The sequence below is a fragment of the Pyrus communis genome, chromosome 6, assembly GCF_963583255.1.
Source record: "Pyrus communis chromosome 6, drPyrComm1.1, whole genome shotgun sequence".
Classification (NCBI taxonomy): domain Eukaryota; kingdom Viridiplantae; phylum Streptophyta; class Magnoliopsida; order Rosales; family Rosaceae; genus Pyrus; species Pyrus communis.
The window spans coordinates 8,832,408-8,855,960 of NC_084808.1; the positions used below are offsets into that span (position 1 = coordinate 8,832,408).

At 39.0% G+C, this 23,553-nt stretch overlaps 1 protein-coding gene across 1 annotated transcript; it reads left to right on the forward strand.

Moving 5' to 3' along the window:
• Positions 1-4,109: 4,109 nt before the first annotated feature.
• LOC137735997 (uncharacterized) lies at positions 4,110-4,709 on the forward strand. Its single transcript, XM_068475348.1, has one exon. It carries the CDS (start codon positions 4,110-4,112, stop codon positions 4,707-4,709), a length of 600 nt encoding a protein of 199 aa, XP_068331449.1.
• Positions 4,710-23,553: the final 18,844 nt, after the last annotated feature.

Below are 23,553 nucleotides of genomic sequence, written 5' to 3' on the forward strand. Positions count from 1 at the left end.
CAGGGTTCAGCTTTTGCCTACGGTTTCCCCATGACTCTTAGTAATATTTTGATTTTTTGTTGAAGTAATATAGCTTTGCTTAACTTTGTGCTGTCCATTTTGCGTTTTTCTTCTTGTAGAATTTTGATTATATCTCTTTGCCCCCATATATTCGGAGTGAATAATTTTAGTTGACTTTGGATAGAGATGTCAGATTGCCATAATTCGGACTCATGTTTCATGCGGAATGCATTGACTCTGAGTAGATTGGTTGGATCGCTATAATTCAGACTTGTGTTTTCGCTCACTAAGGGGAGTGGTTTTAATTACACCCGATAGGTTGCACAACGACTCTCACCCTTAAGTGGTTCGACTTGCAACTTTTTGCCCTCTTTTGTAATATTTGTTTTGAGGCAGATTTCAAATTCGAGAGGCCCCGTCACTAGTTGGACTCTGAGCAATATCGTAATGGACCTAAACTTCAGTGAGGTCATTAGGTATGTCCACCCTAAAGTTTTCTAACTTTTAGGGTTATGGGGATTTTTCATTGCCTGCACCCCCTTCGAACCTTGCCGTTCAAGTAGGCAAGTGCCATTGAGAGTTTCGCATGGTGGTTTGGGATAGAATTCTACATGGAGGACTAGGTTGGTCCAACCACATTCGCCTAACGTCGGAGAAGTTCCCTCTATATATGGGTGTGTCCACCAAATGCTTCATAAAGAATGCAGTCACCAAGGTTGTGAATAAATCCTCCCTGTTAATGATTGCCCGCCTTAGGAAGTTTTGAACCGTGGCAGGGATCCAACCCGCTTTCCGTGGGGGAATATGTGAGTTAAAACAGATTTTCTTAATAAAACTTGACATATATGTTAGACAAAGTTTTTTAGGATAACTTGCCGTAGGTAAGTCACAATTACACAAGCTCTCGGGCTGGCACGGAGTGCATGCTATTATTACAGACTGGCCTGAAATGCACCTCGTAGCTATGCGAGTTCATACAAAAGAGGGGGTCTTCTTAGTAGTAGCATTTCAGCTTGGCGATATTCCAGCGTTTCTGTATGGGTGAATCGTCTAGAGTAGCAAGGTTATAGGTTTCTTTGCCTCTCACTCCGACAATTTGGTAAGGATCTTCACAATTCGCACCTAACTTTCCATCGCCTGGGATTTGTGTGTTTTGAAACACTTCTCGTAGGACCAGGTCTCCGACTTGGAACCTTCAGGGTTTGACTCCCTTGTTATAGTACGATCGTACTTAATGTTGATAGGCGGATCTGAGCCATTTCTGTTCGCTCATCAAGAAAATGTTGGAAATGTCCCTAAAACCAATTATATGATAATACTTTACGGACATTTCACATGTTAAACTAATCTAGTTTAATATAAAGGGCAAAGATTATTGTTTTAAGCCATCTCATATAAATGTTGTATGCTTAAACGATAAGTCCAAGGAATATGTAATTGGGAGAATGTGATCTAAAGAAGTTAGATTCATAAGACCATTATCTTTTGTATACACATCCTAAACGTTCCTGATCATAGGATTGCCAATTGGGCATTCACAGCCTGTTAAGATCAGTACGTGTTATGTCTTTTCTTAGGGAGAGTGACTGGTCTCGAGTCCTTGGTGTGAATGACACCAATACAAGCATGTAGGTGCTCAATGAGTCCACTGAACATGATGAACAAGGAGTTCTCATATTCATGTCACATGAGAACTCATGGTTAGGATAATGCAAAGTAGTCATTTGACCTGAGGCATCATAATTATCTTATGGTTAGGTCCTTGATCTATGACTATGTCAAAGTCACTCCATCAGAGGGTGTCCACGACATAGTTGGGGTTAAGCCACTTAGCCATGGAGGCAAGTGAATGTGCAACAAGGGATCTCTACCCTTCAAACCGTTTAAGGGAGAATACTCTATGATATGATTAAGAATCTTTGGCCAGAGTATGAATGAGATTTAGGAAGTCGTTCCAAATCACATACAAGGTAATCATATAAGAAAGAGAATCACATTGGATAATACACATGAATAAACTATCAAACCAAACAATGTGGTCAATAGTATTGTATTAGAGAAAGACCATATTGCATTGTAATCCTAAACTGAATAGGTTCTCCACCTCTTCTGATTAGCTTGTGTAGCCATGACATACTGCTAAGTATCACTCATGGTTTGTGGAAGCCCTAAAAGTGTATAATTACTAAAGGGAGAATTGAAAGTAAGTTTCAATTCACAATCGATTTGAAGAGTTCTAATCGCCCACTGCCTCGCTAAAAGGAACCTAATGGATAGTACACCAAGTAAGGTAGAGATTGAATAAACAATGGAGAAGAGTAAGGATAGTTAAATGGTTTAATTATTTATGGCTAGGATTAATTAATATGTTAATTAATCAAACGAATATGTTCGTTCTAGGCCTCGGGTTAGTTTTGGGCCACAAGGCCCAATGAGATTTGAATGTCAAGCCTATTAACTCAAGTAGTATGACAACTTGAAACACAAAGGGCCTCAAAGCCCAAAGAACCCAATATGGCCGGCCATAAGAGTGAGGGGTAGTAAACTTGGCTTAATTGCAAGTTTGCCACTCTATTATGAGGTGGTATAAAGGCAACTTTATAGCCATTTCATCTTTAGGGTTTCTTTTGGAGAAAAAGATGAGAACACAAGCTCTCATTTTCTCTATAGGAGGCCGGCCACCTTGGAAAAATTACTAGCATCTATTTCATCCAAGGTCGCTCATCTCTTCATTAATTCTCTCCTTGGTGTGGAAACTTAGAGGTTCTCTATTTTGGGAACTTGGAGAATCCATTCTACCATCCTCCTCCAAGAAATCCATGGAGCTAAGAAGAAAGGAATGAAGGCCCTCTCTCTTGGGTGATTAGCCTTTACTTATGCAGAGAGAAATCAACAAAAGTATAAGATTTCTCAACTCACTTTGTTTTGAGTTGAGTCTTGGTTCACCATAACTACTTGGCTTTGAATTTCATAGGTTAAGTTTTGTTTTTGAGTGCATACAAGCATGATTCCACCTTTTAATTGTTAATAGCATGCATAGATATTGCTCAAATGAACTTGTTTTCACAAATATTTCCTTCATAAAACCCAATTCCCTTTTAATGATATAAGCATTTTCCATCTTAGTTCTCTCAATGGTTGGCATTTTTCGTTGGATGAGGATTATAGCCTTGGTTTTGAAAGGTAGTGAGAAAGGCGTTTCACATGTGGCATTTCGATTGTAAGGGACCCTAAACCTACAAATGATGCTTTTCCATACAAAGGCTTTTATGGCCACTTTGGTGATAAGGGAAAGTGGCTCCGCCTCAATCCACTTAGTGAAGTAATCCATTGCGATCACTAGATATTATTTGTTGCCTTTGGCTCATTTGAAAGGTCTAATGAGATCGAGTCCCCATTGCATGAAATGCCATGTGCTAGCCATCAGATTCATCTGTTCCGCTAATTGGTGAGTCATGGGAGAAAATCTTTGGCACTTCCCACATCTCAAGGTGCAGCCCCTAGAGTCCCTGACCATCGAAGGCCAGTAATACCCATCTAAGTGGGCTTTCTGTGCTAGTTTTTGTCCGTCAGAGTGATTGCCACAAACTCCAAAGTGGATATCTACCAGGATGTTCAGTCCTTACTCTAGAGTGACGCAGAGCAGGTGTGGGCTTGAATAAGAGTGGTGATATAGTTTATCCAAGAAGATAACGTATTGGGATGCCTTCTGGATGACTTTTCTTGCCAGTTCGCGGTCCTCTGGGAGGGTGTCGTGCCTTCGAATATTGTTATTTCTAATTACCTGTTTATCTATTGTTTTCTATTTCTTGTCTAATTAGTGTTTTTACTGCTCCTAATCATATTTGTGTTTCTCGTACAATGTTGTTGTGAGATCATGCATAATTTTTTCTTGATTTTATATGCATAGGTGATGAAAACTTATTGAATGTCAACATTCTTTCCCAAAGAAAGAATAGAATGTATGAATTGTTGAAGTTTTGATCAGTGTATAACATCATATTGATCAGGCCATATACTTGTCCAAAGACTTGATATAATTGCATGAAAAGATCCTGTAATGGTGGGTGTACAATAAAGAATAAATGGATGCTTATAGTTTTACCTAAATGTATGATATACGCATGCGTTTGAACGATTTTAATGTTTACATGTCTTCTTCAGTGAATACCTTGGCTATGAACCTGTCCTCCATTGAACATTTGAATGGAGGGAATTTCAAGAAATGGAAGCAAGACATTGAGATCGTGCTGGGACTGATGGATCTCGATTTGGCTTTGAGAGAGGATGAGCCAACACCATTGGATGAAAACTCAACTGCTGATCAAAGGCTTGAGAAATGGGAGAAAGCCAACAGAATGTCCTTGATGGTGATGAAAACAATGGGTGAGACAGTCAGGGTTGAAATCACAGCCAGTGACAAAGCAAAAGACTTTCTGGATGCAGTGAGAGCCAAGTTCAGAGAGTTCAAGAAGGCAGAAATGGGTGATTTGATGACTACACTTAGCACTATCAAACTTGATGAGAATAAGAGTGTGAGGGAGCATATTCTCAAGCTGGAGGAGACTGTTACAAAGCTGAAAGATCTGGAAGTTCCAGTTAATGATGCCTTCACTGTTCGCATGGCGCTCAATTCTCTGCCCCCAAAATTTGATCAGTTGAAGACATCTACAACACACATAAGGAAAAGTGGACACTCGATGAGTTGATCTCCATTTGTGCTCAAGAGGAAGCAAGAATCAGGAGGAATAAGATTTATGGCTTCGTAAACTTGGTGCATGCTGACAAGGGAAAAAGTGCTGCATATTGTCCTAGTAAGGTCTTTAAGCCTGACCCTAATTATATTACTGTTGCCATGTATGCCACCTCCTCAAAGGGACCTGTGACACATAAGGACATGGACAATATTAAGTGCTATCTTTGCAAGAAACTTGGTCACATGAAGAGGGACTGTGAGAAAAGAAAGATTTGGAAAAATAAGAAAGGTAAAACTTTTGTAAAAATTTTAGTTTTGTTTTGAAACTAATCTTATTGAAATCCCTCTAAATTCTTGGTGGTTTGACTCTAGTTGTTCGGTTCATATTACCAATTCATTGGAGGGGTTTACAAGAAGAAATACTACAAGAAGTGAAGATTTTCAAGTTTATGTGGGCAATGGGAATAAAGTTGAAATAGAAGCAGTAGGCGACCTCAAACTTAGGCTTTCTAGTGGTTTTATTTTGGAATTATGTAATGTTCTTTGTGTACCTTCTATAAGAAGGAGTTTAATTTCTTCTTCTCAACTTGTGAAATTTGGCTTTGCTTTTTTTGGTGACAATGAAAATCTTAAAATTTTCTTGAAAAATAAACCATCAAATGTGCTTGGAATTTGTCTCTTAATGAGTGATCTTTGGCAAGTGTTTTGTACTATTTTAAATGAGATGGATTGTATGAATGTCACGGCTTCAATGCCAAGAAAGAGATTGTTTTTAAATGAAAGTTCTTCTATGCTTTGGCATAGAAGACTTGGCCATATTTCTAGGGCTAGCATGGACCGTCTGGTTAAAGATGAAATTTTGCCAAAATTGAATTTCAATGACTTAGTGAATTGTATTGATTGTTGCAAAGGGAAATTGACAAATTTGAAAAAGAAAGGTTCGATTAGAAGTTAAAAGCTTTTAGATCATCCATACGGATGTCTGTGGACCTTTTATTTCTAAAACTCTTTGTGGAAATTTATACTTTGTGACATTTATCGATGACTATTCATGGTACACATACCTCTATTTAATCTCTAAGAAATCTTCAGTCATGGAATGTTTTAACACTTTTAAAATTGGAGTAGAGAACCAATTAAATTTGTCTATTAAAGTGTTAAGGTCAGATAAAGGAGGAGAATACTATGGCAGGTATTTTGAGATAAGTCAAGCTAAAGGGCCATTAGCTTTGTTCTTGGAAAAATGTGGAATAATTGCTTAGTATACGAATCTGGGCACACCACAGCAAAATGGTGTGGCGGAAAGAAGAAATAGGACTCTTAAAGAAATGGTTCAAAGCATGATGTCACGAACAAAGCTTCCTCAATTTCTGTAGGGGGAAGCTCTTAAAATGGCGAATCATAGTTTGAACCGTGTTCCCACAAAGGCAGTATTGAAGACTCTATATGAACTATGGACGGGATGCAAACCGAATCTTAACCATTTGCATATCTGGGGTTGTAACAATAACGTACAATTTTGTGGGATTTCATGAAAGATCCAAGGGATTTAGGTTTTACACTTCAAGCCTTTCTCACAAAATTATCGAAACTGGTTAGCTAAAGTTTATAGAGGATGGTGATGAGATTCAAGAGTCAGAAACCGATGGAGAGAGCTCATGGTTTGAGGAAACAGGTGATGTGTTGCCAGAGAAAAGAACTGAAATTTTATTTGATAATGAAGCAATGGATGATGTGCATGTGCATGGCAATCCAAAAATCACAAATCAGCCACAACCAATGATTGAGTTCCAACTTGATGATTTTTTTGAACCAATATATGAAAATGTCACGACCGAAACGGCCGGATCTTCATCACAAACTTTAAACCAACTGATTGAGCGTCAAGCCATTGTTGAGAGAAGACTATTGCCATCGAGAACAAGAGGGTTAGCTATCCCTGATGATTACTTGGTGTATCTCTAGGAGATTGAGATAAACGAAGACAAAATTGATCCAATGACTTTCGATCATGCCATGTAATTTGAGCAAATTAGAATTGTAAACACGAAAATTCTGTAACGAATGAAACGAGAACACGTGTACAAAGTAGATTTATATTGATTAAATTTGTAGGTTACAATCTCTGTTTACAACTTTCCTATAATTCGGTCTTCAAATTTGATGTAGATGCGTAGGCTGTCAATCCAAAGGTCGCGATGACTTGATCTCGGACGAACGATTGAACTATTTGCTTCAAGTTTTGAGCTTGAAAGGATGCTTGGATGGTCTTCACCTCAGGTTTAGGGGTGCGGCAAAGGTAGTGTTAATGTAAGATTTTATTGATTCAAGGGTCATGGCGACGTGATCTTAAAATGAATGTCATTACAAGTTTTGAGCTTGCAACAAAGTCTTGAAGGAATCGGCACAAGTGCTTGTTGATTCTTCAAGGGAATGCTTTGACTTCGGTTGTGCGTTCTTCGAAGAGAGCTTTGGCAGCTTATTAGTCTTCAAAGATTTGGCACAGGTTCTCCTATTGTGAGAATTTTGGCCTTGAATGTAGAAATTTTCGACCTTTATGCTTGTTTGACGACCTTGTATTTATAGACTTCTCAAAGATTGCCTTTGGATGGATTTGGCTTTGATTTGTGTCTTGATTCATCCATGGGAGAATTTAGGAATGTCTTGTGTCCTAATTTCAGCCACTTTCCCTTGCTTGGCCGAAATATAGGGCTTTCTTGCCTATTTTGTGAGCAGTCTTCTTGCTTGTTTTGTGAAGATGCCTTAACTTTCTTTCCAATTTTAGGAGCAATTTGGGCCCCTTGCCGATTTTAAGGAGAGATTCCGCCCTTCTGTCGAATTTTGGGGAAGGTTCAAGCTTCCTTTGCTTGATTTGTGCCACATGTCATTGAGGACTTGTCTATACATGATGAGTCATATGTCACGTGGAGCTTTGTGCCGTATCATTTGTATGCAATGAAATTTACACATCTACAAGAATTATGGAAGAATGCAATGTTGGAAGAAATGAATTCCATGCAGGTTAATGGGCTTTGGACTTTGGTTAATGCACCTGAAGATGTGAGGGCTATTGGCAGCAAGTGGATCTTTAAGACAAAGAAAAATTCATCTGAAAAAACTGAAAGATATAAGGTGAAACTAGTAGCAAAGGGTTTTACACAAGCTGAGGGAATTGATTATTCAGAAACTTTTTCTCTAGTGTCAACTAAAGACAGCCTCAGAATCATTCTTGCATTGGTTGCACATTATGACTTGGAGCTTCACCAAATGGATGTGAAAACGACATTTCTTAATGGAGTTTGGAGGACATGTATATGGAACAACCACTTGGTTTCATAAAAGAAGAGCACGAGAAAATGGTGTGTAAGTTGAACAAATCCATATATAGATTGAAGCAAGTGTCCCGACATTGGTTCTTAAAGTTTGACGAGAAGGTGACTGCTTTTGGATTTACTAAAAACAAGATTGATGATTGCATATACTTGAAAGTGTGTGGTTCTAGGTAAATTTTCCTTATCTTATATGTAGATGATATTTTCCTTGCTAGTAACTGTATTAATTTGTTGATCGAGACAAAAGCCTTGCTGTCTAAAACATTTGAGATGAAAGAAATGGGAAATGCTTCTTTTGTTCTTGGGATAGAAATCACAAGAGATAGATCAAAAAGGTTACTTGGAATTTCTCAGAAGTCGTACATTGATAAGGTACTGACACACCCCGACCTAAATCGAGGCGTGCTGGCCGTCACGTGATGATGACGTAGCCATGTGCGCAGTGCGGAAGTGACGGTGATGTAAAAATGTGAGTGAACAAAAACCAAACTAGCTAACTTACACTAGACAAATATATAAGTAAGAGTGAAGGTATTTAAAGTGTAGATACACATATTCAGAGCATAGGTAACCTAAGATGCAGTCTATCCAGCTAAATCAGAATTATACAAGGCACGAAATAAATCCTTACATTATTTGAAGTTTGTCATAAGCGCCGTAGAGTCCTCATAAGCCACCAATACGAACTTCTAACTAGAAACTGGAGGGGTGCAAAACAGAAAACGTGAGTGGGCACAACAAAGCTTTTTAAAACCATTTCACTTTCCAAAAATAATAACCCCTTACCGTAAAACCCGTATAATTTCCCAGAAAATAGTAATATATACGTATGTAGAAATCATGCTCGAGAGTAATGAAAACTGAGTATATGCCATGCCAAGTATCTCAGCAACGAAATAAGTAAGGCAGGAGAAACAAATCAATGTAAATGAAATGCCAGCCAGAGTCACCTAACGTGACCTAAATGGCTGAACCTATAGCTCATCAAATATGCCTGCACACAAGTCGGAACCACCTATTGTGGTTTATACGATAGGGTTGGGTGTAAATAAGTATGCTCAAGTGCTACGATCACGTGAAGGCTATGCGAATAATCACGGTTCACCTACGAGTTGAAACCACCTAATGTGGTCTTGTTGACTCTAAAAATTACAAAACCTACGTGGCGCGCAGGCCGAGTAACTAATAAGCTAACTACGTCCTTCGGTTGAATGCGGGGCGTGCTAACTCGTCGGCCGAGCTTGGCCGAGGAGTAAAATTTGTTGATGTCGCTTTGAGCGCGTCGTTGACTTCTCTATCTTGCGATTGCGACCGAGGAAGGAACACTCTCGGTCTCTGGGTTCTACAGCCTGAAGACAAGGCTACTAATTCTGCGGAGTTCACAAATCATCGGAGCCCGATTCGGTCACTGTGATTATATTCGTAAAAGTATAAGCACGTCGAATCGAGACCAAACTATATGGGCACAGGTACTCAAACGTGATGTATGTCTTGATGGTAAACGTAGTTCGGCCGTCGGAATGCCGAACCATGAAACTTACTTGCGAGTAACCAATCATAAAATAACTCGGCGTCCTGTACGCCGAGCAATGCAATTCGTAACACCTGACTATGCTGAAAAGGCTAGCAAGGTGACCTCTACCAACAAAGGTTCGAAAACCTTTCTCGGCCGAGACTTACATAGATAACCGGTCGACCTCGGCGCAGTGTTGTTTATCCAAACTGAAGGTGCTTCTCGGTCGGCTGATTCTGCGGCAGCAGTGCTGTTTATCCAAACTGAAGATGTTCGCCGGGTGCTTCCACAGTGCTGTTTATCCAAACTGAAGGTGTGTCGGCAGGAAAAGAAAAGGAAAAATCTCAAGGTGTTTGAGAGGTTTTGCGCAGGGCAATTGTATGCTGATTTTTAAAGGGCTTTTGTGTTGCATGATTTCTTGTATTTATAGCACCCTATTTCTTGAGACCAATTCTGATTTGGATTGGGAGTCCTTGTCCCACTTCGACTCTAACTCGAACAAACCTACTCCCACTGGGATTCTGAATTTTCCTCCTTTTCGAGATTTTATTCCTTGCCGGTTGAGAATCCTGGTCGCACCAGGACGTCCTCGCCCTTTTCTATTCATTCGGACTACTTAAGATAGGATTTGGTCGACCCTGCCAGCTGGCCCGGGATTTATTATTCGGCCCATAGTATTTGTCATCACCTTGGGCCGAGCACATCCTGCTGCTTGGCCCAACAATAATATTTTGGGCCCAAACAGGTCTGTACGACAGGGTTGTGCACCAAACTTGGATCCAAGGTGAACGTGCGGTGTGGGAGGTGAACATCACGTGAAGGACGGTACCCTCGCCACGGGCAGGAGCACTAACACTGGGGTGCAGGATAATGAGCTCTACATGCCTCTACGTATAACCATAAGCAATGCAAGCACTAACATCATACAGTACTCACCTGAAACTTACTTGGCATCCGCAGCGTCATACAACATTTTGCACATACATACCAATGCATATAATAAAATAAAATGCAAGCATGACATGGCATCTAAAAGAATTTGCTCGTTTAAAACAATTTATGGGAAACTGTAAAGCATATATATGTATATATAGAAAACCAAAAGCCCACTCATTGGTATGTAGCAGGGTTGTAACCCCCGAGTCTCGCCTGGCTACGCTCTTCCTCACGGAACATCTCACCTATATGTGAAACAACTAATTTAATGTTAATTTTAAGCACATACCCAAAACCGTGTAATAACTTCTCATACGTTGCTCAATTGGGATATTTGAATATATCATCGTGGCCAACTCAACAATATGAGCCTCCCCATATTTTTAGAATAATTTTTTGATAACTCATGCGCCCTCACGCGTCGGCCATGCGTAGGCACGTGCCTGGCACACTGACGGATTCCCTAACGGTGTTAGGGAATATTTCGTTAAATTCCTAGAATATTCCGTTAAGTTATGTAACGTCATCAATATATTTTGTCAAAGTTGATGGAATATTCTCCTTCCTTCTCTGATGGTTCGCCGGATTTTGGCGCTGATTGCCTCTGCATCGTCGGTTTCTGGAAAATCTTCAAACTTCAATATCTCACTCATTTTTCAACCAAAATTCACGAACTTTACATGGATTTGAAGCTCCCAACAAGGAGAACATAATCTTACCTATCGCATGCCCAAAATCCAATTGAAAATGGTCGAAAAAATCCTTGGAAACCGGCTAACCCTGCAATCCCACTATCGAGTTTACTCTAACGTCCAAAGTTCTCTAAAACTAGTCTAACATGCTAAGGAAGTTGACTAGGTACCTTACTAAGCCTCAAAACCAAGTGAATCACCCTTGATTAAGTCGAAGCTATTTTAGCTCCTCGCTGGAGTTCCTGAATCCCGGGTTTTCGAAACCAACACACTTAACAAATGGCACCACAAGGTTCTAGAGCTCGAGAGAAGTATGATTGTAGAAATCTTGAGTTTGATCCATGAGGTTTTGATAGTGTTTGAAAGTTGCAAAACTCGGGCCGTAAAGACGAGAGAGAGTTCGAGAAAGAATGAGAGGGTAAGGGAGGTTTGGTATGTGTGCATATGTGTGATTGGTCATGGGTTGGCTAGAAATAAAAGGATCCCAAGCCCTAATTGGGCTAGAATGTTTAGGGCTTAAGAAAATGAGTCCAACTAAGAATAAAACCAACCTAAACTCATCTATTCCTTCGTAACATTTTCATTACGAACCTGATTCAGCCCTAATTCACATCAACACTCTTGTAACGCTGCATACGATTTAATTACGTCAACGAGAAAAAAATAATTTAAAACTATGTACGTACATCCACGTCACTAAGCCTCGAGGGCAGTATCGTCACTTACATACTCGGGGATAAAATATATACAATAAATTGGGACGAGTCGTTGCAGGTATTGCAATGGTTCAACATGCAAGATTGCTCAAGTGGTGAAGTGCCTATGGGAAAGGGAGATAGACTGAACAAGTCACAATGTTGTAAAAATGACTTGTAAAAACTTAGTATGACATCAAAGCTGATGCGAGAATTATACGCACACAAATTAAACCCTCTTTTTGTCAATTGTAGTATAAGTATAAGTAGGGATCGTTCTGGACCGGGGATTAGGAGGGATTGTTAATCACTTGGATTTGACTCAAAAACGTAAAAACATAAAATAAAACACTATACTAGACTCAAAGAATGCAAAACTACACTTTAAAACACTAAGACAAACCAAAAGACTCAAACATCACCCAAAACACACAAAACTGCCTTAAAATCACTTTATGGGCAGTTTTGAGCACTTTGGGTGATGTTTGAGTCTTTTGGTTTGTCTTAGTGTTTTAAAGTGTAGTTTTGCATTCTTTGAGTCTAGTATAGTGTTTTATTTTATGTTTTTACGTTTTTGAGTCAAATCCAAGTGATTAACAATCCCTCCTAATCCCCGGTCCAGAACGATCCCTACTTATACTTATACTACAATTGACAAAAAGAGGGTTTAATTTGTGTGCGTATAATTCTCGCATCAAATTTTGGCGCCGTTGCCGGGGATTAGTAAATTTGCTAATTCCTTGGATTGTTTTACTTTCGTTTGTTTTTATTCCAGATTCTTAATCTTGTTTTGTTTCTTGTTCTAGGTACTAGTTTATGACTCGGAGTTCTCATCCGATTCGTGAACATATCCTGGAGTGATTGGGTTCTTCGTCTGGCTGCAAGAGAAAGCGCTACTTGGGAGGCAACCCAATGCACTGAATAAAACAAAGCATGTTCAGTAAAAAAAAAAAAAAAAAAAAAAAAAAAAAAAAAAAACATGGCAAAATAATGTAACTTTCACAAAGGTTGTTTGCTTGAAGCCCCACTCCTTGGCAAAACTTTAGAAGCGGGAGGCATAGAAGCGGAAGGCATAGAAGCGGGAGGCATAGAAGCGGGAGGCATCGGAGTGGAAGGCATCGGAGCTAGAGCATTCCAGGCCTCAATACTTGGGCAAGCGCTGGATGACCCAGGAAAAATGTGCCTCTGGAAGAAAGCTGCAAGCCTTTGACGGTCACTTTGACGGTCACTTTGCATTCGACCATTGGATTCTTGCAGCTCATCAAGCTTCCTCTTCATGCCCGATGAATAGTTATTTGCAAGCACATGCAAACTTCTATTCTCGTACTTAAGCAGTTTGATCTCTTGCTTAAGACTTTCCACCTCCGCCATCAATGATTCCACCTGACGGGAGCGGGCAAGCAGGCGTTGGCCCATGTTGGACACAGAACTCGCACACTGAACACTAAGTGCGAGGGACTCTTGAACGGCTAACTCATCAAACCGTCCTGACAGCAGCCTACTATCTTTTGGAGTGAGGAGGTTCCTAGCTACTATTGTAGCTATTGTGGCGTCCTGCATCACGGAGTCTTCACCTGTGAGAGGACCGTTAGAAGATAAGAAAGAAGGGCGCCATACATTACCTTGACGCGGCGCGCCCGTATCACTGCTGAGACTCAATTCTAAGCTAAGGTTCGATGGGTTTGCCATTTTGTCAAAAGTGTTCAAAGAGATGGGGTGGATGGAGTTAATTCTCAAAGGGCCGGAGTCGATTTTCAAGAATGGGCAATCTTCAGAGTGTGTTTGTTGTGGTGATCGATAGCTCTATAAAAAGCCAAGGCGACGCGTCCACCGATTCAAAAAGCCGGAATTTCCGGCGTAAGTTAAGCGACGCGTTCTCGGCTTTTCAGAAAACGCGTTCAACTTTGTCAAAAGTTCACGTGGAGGTCATCATCGCAGTTACACTTTTGCCGACAAGCGTAAATTTCGGCGACGCTTTCTCTGCTTTTCAGAAAACGCGTGCGACTTTGTCAAAAGAGCTCAGACAGAGCCGCGTACGCACTACTACGTGTTGTTCAGAAATCGAAGGGGCGTCGTGCAGAAATCGAAGAGGCGTCCGTTCAGAAATCGAAGAGACGTTTGTCGACACGGGTAAAAGAACAATACCACCACTTGATATTATCTCTATATATGTCGACCTTCATCTTTTATGGCAAGGCAAACCTGAAGAAAATGCCCAACTCTCCCTCACCTCTGAGGGTGCACTCCCAGCAAAGCCTTTCGAAAAACTCAATTCTTTCTTCTTCCTCAAAGATGATACCAGATGCCTGGAGTACAGATGACCCAGGAGGAAATGGCGGATTAAAGTGTGCTGATTCGTTCACCGCTTCTTCAAAAGCAAAGGTATCTCATATCATCAAGGTCAAAAGCAAAAGTATCTCATATCATGCTCTTTCCCTGTCTTTTTCTTTGTCCTTGTTCTTACTCGCATGGCAAAGTGAAAGAAGCAATCAGCCGGCACTTGGAGTCAGTCTTCCGATCTGGATCCGACTGCCTGGAATTTATTCCTGATTGCTTACCTAGCGTTGCTCTCGAGTAGTCATCTTCAACGGTTGATACACTTCCAGAGAAGGGACCACTCCTGCAAAGATTGAACAAAGAAACAGATAAAAGGGGAAAGCTCAGACCTCCGGGGGAGACCAAAAGAATCCTGCTGCCCAGTTCAAGAGTAGCACAAAGGAAAATCAACGATGGGAGGAAAACCTGTGGAATCACCAAGATCAACCCATGCATTCAACAAAGGAAGACCGAGAAAGCACTCCAATTCCAGATTTGCGTTTCTAAACTCTTCTCTTTGTTAGTTACATTTCTGCCATGTTTAGTATGTTTAAGTGCTTTTTGTGTGTTTACTTTTGCTTTGTGTGAATCTATGCTTAAAACATTGAGGACAATGTTTGATTTAAGTGTGGGGGGGTAACTAATGTTGTTAATGCAAATTCGTGGGATTTTATCACCCATAACTTCAAATGTTGTTCCTGGCTGTTTTAAGGTGTTTTTAAGATGTTTTAGAGTGTTTTAGTATGTTTTGTTTTTATAAATCCGAAAATCACATAAAAATTTGAAAAACATGTTTTGAAAAACCTAAAAAGAGTGTTTTGAGTCGTTTTTGTGTGTTTGTGTCTTAGGGTACCTTCCAACACAATGATGAGGATTTGATTTTTATGTGCATGGCTGTGAAAGAGTGTTATAAACATGGATGGAAGTTGATATATTCTTGGTTTATACTTGGTTATAGTTGTTGTTTATGAATTCATGTTTAATCCCAAAGAAAAAAAAAAAAAAAATTTGTAATATGCTTGAAGGAAGGAACTTAGAATAACATTACAACCCTGAGAGACTTGAGCTTTAAACATTCTTTGGAGAGTATTAATCTGTGATTCTTGTTTTCAAACTCGTTGCATGATCTCATTATTCTTGCTTGGTTGCTAATTAGAAGGCGTTTCATCACTTAGTTCCAAATGCTAGAACTTGCATCCATTCCATTCAAAGCATGATATTGAGTGCATAATATATATCAAGATGAAGTGTGTAGTGAAGCCATCAACCAAACAGCCAACCCATGCACTATATATTGTAGGTCATAACCCCCATCGAGCCATTGTTAGCCTTTGTTCCTTGTTTACCCATATCATCCCTACCTAGCCTAGATTAGGACCACCCATACCCTTGTTCTTGAAGCATAGTAAGCATGACTTAGAGGAATCCTTTCGAGTATGCAAAACAACAAGTGTGGGGGAATTTGTGTGTGTGTGTTGATATGCCACGAAAAGAAATAAGGCATGAAAAGAAGAAAAAAAAAAAAAAAAAAAAAAAATCGTGGAAAAAGAAAAAGAAAAGAAAAAGTTGTGAAAAGAAAGAAAAAGAGTATGAAATAAGTGAAAATATGCTCACATGTTTGTGGTAGTTGAAGAAAGGGCCCAAAACGTGGAATATGGCCCGAAGAGTTGTGTGAATTTTTCCCCTTCTGTGTCTAAGTAAGTTTATGTAATCATAAGTGATTCTAAGTGTCAAATTTCAATACTTTGCTTGCTATTGCTTAAAGAACGTTTGTTATCCTTACCTTTCATTGTTAGCCAATCGCCCTTAACCCATTACAACCCTTATGCTTTAATCTTGATCATTATGTTTTCAATAATGTGGAGTTTGGAATTGATGTAAGCATATGGTGTCCCTGGTTCTCGCATCTAATTAGTAGCATTCCTTTCATGAGATCATATTCATATACATCCCAGAAAAGTGCTTTCCTTGTTATAAACATATGTGGGTGTTTAGTTTCATATTTACATCAATCTTCTCACATATACTTAGTGTAGGGTGTGTAACCAGAAATTCTGTGTGAAAATAAGAGAGTATCTTGTAAGGAATTAAGTGAATTCTCTAAGGCATATTACTACATTCAAATGTTGTTTTAAATTGATTAAATGAGAACTAGTAAGTAGTGATTATGATTACGTATGTGCCTAAGCGTAAGGATGACTAAAATCTATGTGAGTAATGATCTTGAACATGTCATGTGCATTAAGAATCCCTGAGACCATTGTTGGAAGGTTTAGGTTTTGTTTTGTTTTTCCGTTTTGCTCGAGGACTAGCAAAAGATAAGTGTGGGGGTATCGGCGCCAAAATTTGATGCGAGAATTATACGCACACAAATTAAACCCTCTTTTTGTCAATTGTAGTATAAGTATAAGTAGGGATCGTTCTGGACCGGGGATTAGGAGGGATTGTTAATCACTTGGATTTGACTCAAAAACGTAAAAACATAAAATAAAACACTATACTAGACTCAAAGAATGCAAAACTACACTTTAAAACACTAAGACAAACCAAAAGACTCAAAACAACACAAACACACTCAAATCTGCCTAAAAACCACTTTCTGGGCAGATTTGAGCACAAACACAAATTTGGACGAAACTAAGTTGTAACTTGACTCAAGACTCTTAAAAACACAAACTAAATGTATTTCAAACTAATCTAACACTTTAAAACACTAAGACAAACCAAAAGACTCAAACATCACCCAAAACACTCAAAACTGCCTTAAAATCACTTTCTGGGCAGTTTTGAGCACTTTGGTGAATCTGGACAAATTTATGTAATAAATTGAATCACAACACTTATAAACACAAACTAAAACACTTTCTAACTAAATTGGACATTAAAGTAAAGGGGGAATTAGATTTGACGAAAATTGAATAAAATGCACAGATTTAAATTAAAACAGATAGTAAAGATGAAATGGATGGAATTGAATGGAATGAAGGCTAGCTAAAGGGTTCATCTCCACACATGTTATACTTGCATAATAAAATGATTTCCAATTGCATTTCAATAAACCATGATGCTCAACACCCCAAGTTAACCGTGATGCACTAATTAACTTTCAAATCTTCCTAACGTTACTGAATTGGATGGGTTAGCGCATGCGACAATTCAAAACATTCCCCACAAGTCCCCTACATGAATGCATAATAGAGATACAAGCAAGAATCATTACGCTCTATGAAAATTATAAGTGTTGACGAGGCATTCGTTACTATGGATTGCATGAAACTTATGCCAAGAATTCGTTTAACGCGATTGTTTATAAGCAACCTCCACTACTTGTGAATATAAGTTCGTAACTATTAGGTGAAACTCACTTATATTCTAGCGTCATATTCATGCATGAAAATTAAGCGTGCACTCTCAATAAACATACATAAATAAGTTATCAATCAAACGGTTAAACAAATTGAATACACAACTTATGAAACGCAATTAGAAGTAATCAAATTAAAATGCAAGCATAAACATATATTTTGAATCACCCCCTAGCTAAAGGGGATTTTAGTTCCTCATGGTACAAAACAAAGAGAAATCAAAGAAACACCTAAACATTCCAACAACTCAAACTTGAATTGTATGAACGTTTAGGCACTCTTCTCTTCCTTTCCTCATTCGTACAAAACAAAGAGTATTGAAATTAAACATTGAAATCAAAGAAACACCTAAACATTCCAACAACTCAAACTTGAATTGTATGAACGTTTAGGCACTCTTCTCTTCCTCTTCGTTGTAGCACAAGGTCTAGGGATAGTTTGATGGTGTGAATGGTTTGGGAAGTGGTGGAAATGGAAGGATGGTGTTTGGATTGTAAGGGAGAGCACGACACAAGGGAGTTTGATGTCTACATTTCTGCAATGGATGAATTTCTGAAATGGAAGTGTGTATGAGAATCAATGAGAATGAATGCAATGGATGCTTATTTATAGGTGAAATGGGGGGGGAACATGACAGCTAGGAGGGAATGTGGCTGCATGTTTGAATGATTAAAGGATGCATGTGGGTTGGAATTGCATGTGCAATGAATATGTGGCTGCATGTGCAAGGGGACAATCTGAAAATGCATGTGAAAGCATGTGTTGGCTGCAATGATGAAATGGATGGGAGTGCATGTGGCTTAATTAATTAAAGGGAGTGCATGTGCAATGTTTTAAAGGATGGAATGCATGTGAATATGATGGAAATCTGATGGGAATGGGAGATGCATGTGCTGATTTATGCATGTGATTAAAGGGAGAGAATGTGGTGTAATGATGAAATGGAATAAATGCATGTGGATGTGGCTGATTTGATTTATGGAAGATGCATGTGCATTAAAGATGAGTGAATGATTATGGGTGCATGTGGATGAATGTGCATGTGCAAGGTTGTTGTTGTGATAAGTGATAAGTGAATGATATGATAAGTGAATGATAAGATAAGTGGTGATAAGATAAGTGGTGAATGATAAGTGGATGATATGATAAGTGGATGATAAGATAAGTGGTGAATGATAAGTGGATGATATGATAAGTGGTGATAAGATAAGTGGATGATATGATAAGTAATGGGAGCATGTGAGGGAATGAATAATGAATGCATGTGTATGGTTTTGGGAGAAAGGTGGAGATGCATAGCATAAGGGATTTGGAAAGGTTTAAATGTCCTAAAACTAAAGGGAACAAGGTTCCAACACTTTGGTCTTCAATTACGTCTTCAATTTCGTCCAACACTTTGGCGCCAAGCATAAGCTATCCATCCTTAGCCCAAAAGTGCTCCAAAAGTCTCCAAAATGCATCTTTTTGCTCCTTTAGCCCTTTGGACCTACAAACACACGAAAATAGCTTAAAGTACTAAAATAACTAAAGAAACATAACGTAAATGCACGAGAACAAGCCATTTAAGTCGCATGAATATGCTCCTATCAAAAGCCTTGTGCATCATTGATTGGAGGTATAATGTATGCTTAGGTTTGCACGAGGTGTGACCTAGCCTTTGCAATAAGTGTATTGAGTAGATACCAAACAAATCCAAGAGAACAACAATGGATTGCAGCAAAGAAGGTGTTCATGTATTTATAGGGGACCAAGTCATTCATGTTGACATACAGAAGAGTACAGGACCTGGAACTTAAGGGATATGTTGATTCAGACTTTGCAGGTTGCGTGGATGATAAACAATCAACTAATGGGCACATATTCTTTCTTACTAGTGCAACTGTTTCATGGAGAAGTGCCAAACAAAAGGCATTAGCTACTTCAACTATGGAAGCTAAGTTCATAGCCCTATTTGAAGCAACTAAGAAGAGAATGTGGCTGACAAATCTCATATCATTTATGAGAATAGTGGACACTATTTCAAGACCACTAACTGTGTATTGTGACAACAAAACAGTAGTATTCTTTTCTTGAAACAATAAGAAGTTTGAAGCCACTCAGTTGATGGATGTTAAATACTTATCAATCAAGGAACATGTAAAGAAAGGATAAATCTCTGTAGAACACATTGATACAAAGCTGATGTTGGCAGATCCTTTGACTAAGCCGTTGGCTGTGGGAGTGTTTAAAGAACATGTTTCAAGCATAGGAGTGCATGACAACTTGGCAGTAACAACCTGATATATGTTTTACTTTTATTCAGTTTACTTGCTCTAAGTTTCTCATTCACTGAATGTATGTGGTTTTAATTTATGACTTGCAATAAAATGTCTAACCTTTGTCCCAAAGAACATTTGATTGAGTTTTGTTATGCATGAAAATGGAAAAGAAATCCAGTGATTGAAGATGGCAAACCACTTTTAATCAATGAAGGTAAATTGAATAAATAGGGGAATGAAATGGGGTATGCATCAAGAACCATGTTTAAAATGTGTATAAATGTATGTCTTCATTAGCAATATACGGTATGAATTTATGGATTGTGGTTTTCAGGGTGAATCCTACATTATTCTATGTATTATTTCTTGAGATTCAAACTCTAAATGATTACTGGTCAATGTGTATAAGATGCTAGTTGCGTAAAACTCAAGTGATCGCTAAGGAATGAAGTTATGTAGTACATGAAATTTCGAAACACAACTAGTTAGCGTCTATGTGGGAGAATATAGCAATCATATGTTGACTTAACTTGTAATAAAGGTTGAATTACATATGGATAATACAACTTCAATAAGAGTTTGATACGTGGAAAAATAACATCTTATAATTATGGAAATACATTCAAAGTGTTTGGCATGCAACCGCCCTTCCCTAACCTTTTTCCACTGAACTTGATACAACGGGATAATAACCAACTCACCCACGATAGATGGGAGTTGGTAACCATTGTTTCTTTATGTATAAGAGTTCCCTGCTCACCAAGAGCAGATTCTGCGAACATAGGGTTCTATCACCATAAGAATATGAAGGTCTTAAGTGAGTAGAAAGATTCCTTGTGCAACTAACCATGTCTTCTTCAGGTATCACTCTAATGCTTTCATGACAGTGATTAGGTCTTTCAGTTAAGTATATGGAGTTAAATCCTACAAGTTGGCAACTCCAAATATAGATCTACAACTGTTGTGCATCACTTATCCAAATGCACAAGGAGGATTTGAGTTCAAGTCCGGCATGATTCACTACATGCCTAAGTTCCATGGCTTCTCAACAAAGGATGCCAACAAGCATCTCACAGAGTTTCACGTGGTATACTTAGGAATGAGACCAATAAATGTTGATGAGGAGCAAGTTCAGTTGTGGGCATTCCCATTTACATTGGAAGCTAAGGCTAAAGAGTGGCTTTACAATTTACCTCCCGAATTAATGAACACATGGAACCAAGTGAAGCAAACATTCTTGGAGCAATATTTTCCGGCCACAAAAGCTGCAAGCATAAGGAAAGATATATGTGCAATCTGGCAACAACATAGAGAGCCTTTTGGAGATTACTATGAATGCTTCACTTACTTGGTTGCATCTTGTCATACTTATCAGATTTCAGAGCATCTTCTCATACAGTACTTTTATGAGGGATTGTGTGGCGTAGATCGTGTAATGCTTGATGCAGCAAGTGGAAGAGCATTCATGGATAAGACACCAACTAATGCTAAAGAACATAGCTAGCAACACATGACAATTTGGAGGGAGAGATGAACTCTCTCTTAAAAAAGTCAGTGAGGAAAGTTCTAATTCTATTCTAGTATTGAATTACAATTAGCTAACCTGATTAATCTTGTGTAACAAGTTGTGGTGCCTCCAAAACAAGTGTGTGGTGTATGTTCAATGATAAGACATGCCACTGACATGTGCCCTTCGTTGATGGATCAAGGTGGTTTTGAGCAAGCTAATGCATTAGGAAGATTTCAAGGGCAACAAGGGCAAAAGTATGATCCATACTCCAACACCTATAATGCGGGGTGGCGCGATCATCCACACTTGAAGTGGAACAATCAAGACAACAGGCAACAATCTACTCCCAACAAATATAATCATCTACCTGGCTTATTTCAAGCAAGACCGCAAGCACTATATCAGCCTTAACAATAACAACCTCCAAGTAAGTGTCTTGACAATTTAATTACTTATTTAGCTAACTCTACTTAATCTCATCAACAAAAAATGGACAAAGCAATTGAAAACATTGAGCAACAAATGAGTCAACTAGCAAGTTTGACGGGGCATCAAAACCAACCAAGAAGGTTGCCTAGCCAAGCCGTGGTGTATCCAAATACGAAGCATATGAATGTTATGAATTTAAGGAGTGGAAAAGAATTTTTTGAGCAGCCTAGGATGCAAAAAAGAACTAGGAAAGATACAGATGAGTAGGAGGAATAGCCCAATTTTTGTTAAAATCATATGCTATAATTGAAAAATCATATGAGCAGGAGGAACAACCCAATTTCTGCAGGAAAAACTCTTATTTTCATATGCTATAATTGAAATATCCTAGTGGGAATAAGGAAAATAAATAAGACATTTATGTGCTACTTTGTGGTGTGCTTTTAATCCTATCACAATCCTCGACATATATTATGCCGAGTAGATTATCTCATTAAAATCTTGTAAGAAACTCTTTCTCTTATGCCAAAAGCTTGCCTTTGATTTTGGCCCATGAGCTTTGGCATTTCCAGATCGAGAATTATATACTCGGTGTCCTAATCCTCCTTAGACTCCGGCTTACACTCATCCTAGGGGTCGAGATCAATGTTGAATTCCTTGATGTTCCTTAAAGGACCCTCAGATTTTAATTTCTATGCGAAATTGATGGTCAAAGGCACCTCCATCCGATTGGGCTTGCAGATGAGATTAAAACTTGAAAGTTGATCATAGGACTATAAGGATCGACGACGACCGGCAATTTAAGAGTCCTAGGGTTTGGGCAAGTGTTCTTTCAGAAGCCATGAGGATTGATTTGAGTCTTTGTGATGTCATTGAGTAATCCTATGTGCAAGTGTTCTTTTGGAAGCCATCAACCAACATGCGACTCACCTTCGCATGCGCAATCTACAAAGTGATGAAAAAGGCATCGTCATGCAGAGTGCACACTTGCTCCAAGTCTGGGTCCGAGAACATTATTATGTTGCCATCAATGAGGAGTGGCTTGTTGACGGAGGCCACCATCTTTGGCTTCTTGTAGGCGATCATTTGTTCTTTATGCGAAGTCCCTACATATTCATGTGCCCTATAAATGTAATTAATATGAAGTGTAGGCCTCTTTACAGGTCTTTCTTCTCCATCATTTGTGTCCATCAGAGCTATTTCTTGAGTGTTGCCTTGTTTACCCTCTTTTGCCTCTTCAGCCATAAATTCCCCGCAATGATCGCAATCGAACAAATCCTCAATGAACTCTTTGAGGTTTATTTAGTTCCTCATTGTGTGACTACAGGCCTTGTGATGGTTGCAATACTCCTTGGAGTTTGGATTCGAATTCACCATTGGGTTCGGCTTCTTAAAGAATGGTTTGTCCCTAATCCCGTCCAAAGACATTGTTGAGAGAAGTGTTCAGCAAAGTGGAGGAAGAAAAATCTCTATAAGGCTATTTCTTGATTTTTGGCTCCACTATGCTCTTACCAAGGCTTATTCATCTTCTTGTCTGGCAACCACAGTACTGGAAAGGGGACCAAACTTGGATGGTTTTCCATTATGCCAATACTCCTCGTCCCAAGCAACTATTTCTTCTACCTTGTTGAAGAACTCCGTGAGGGTGAAGTACTCATACTTGGGTTTGTGGAGCTTGAGATTAAGCTCGAACTTGATGGGGAATCCCTTCTTGAACACAATTGTTGAAGTTCTTTTCGAGTGCAAATATAAGGATAGTATAGTGGCACAAGTAAGGGTGTCGAACCATAGGGACTGAGAAACAACTTAGT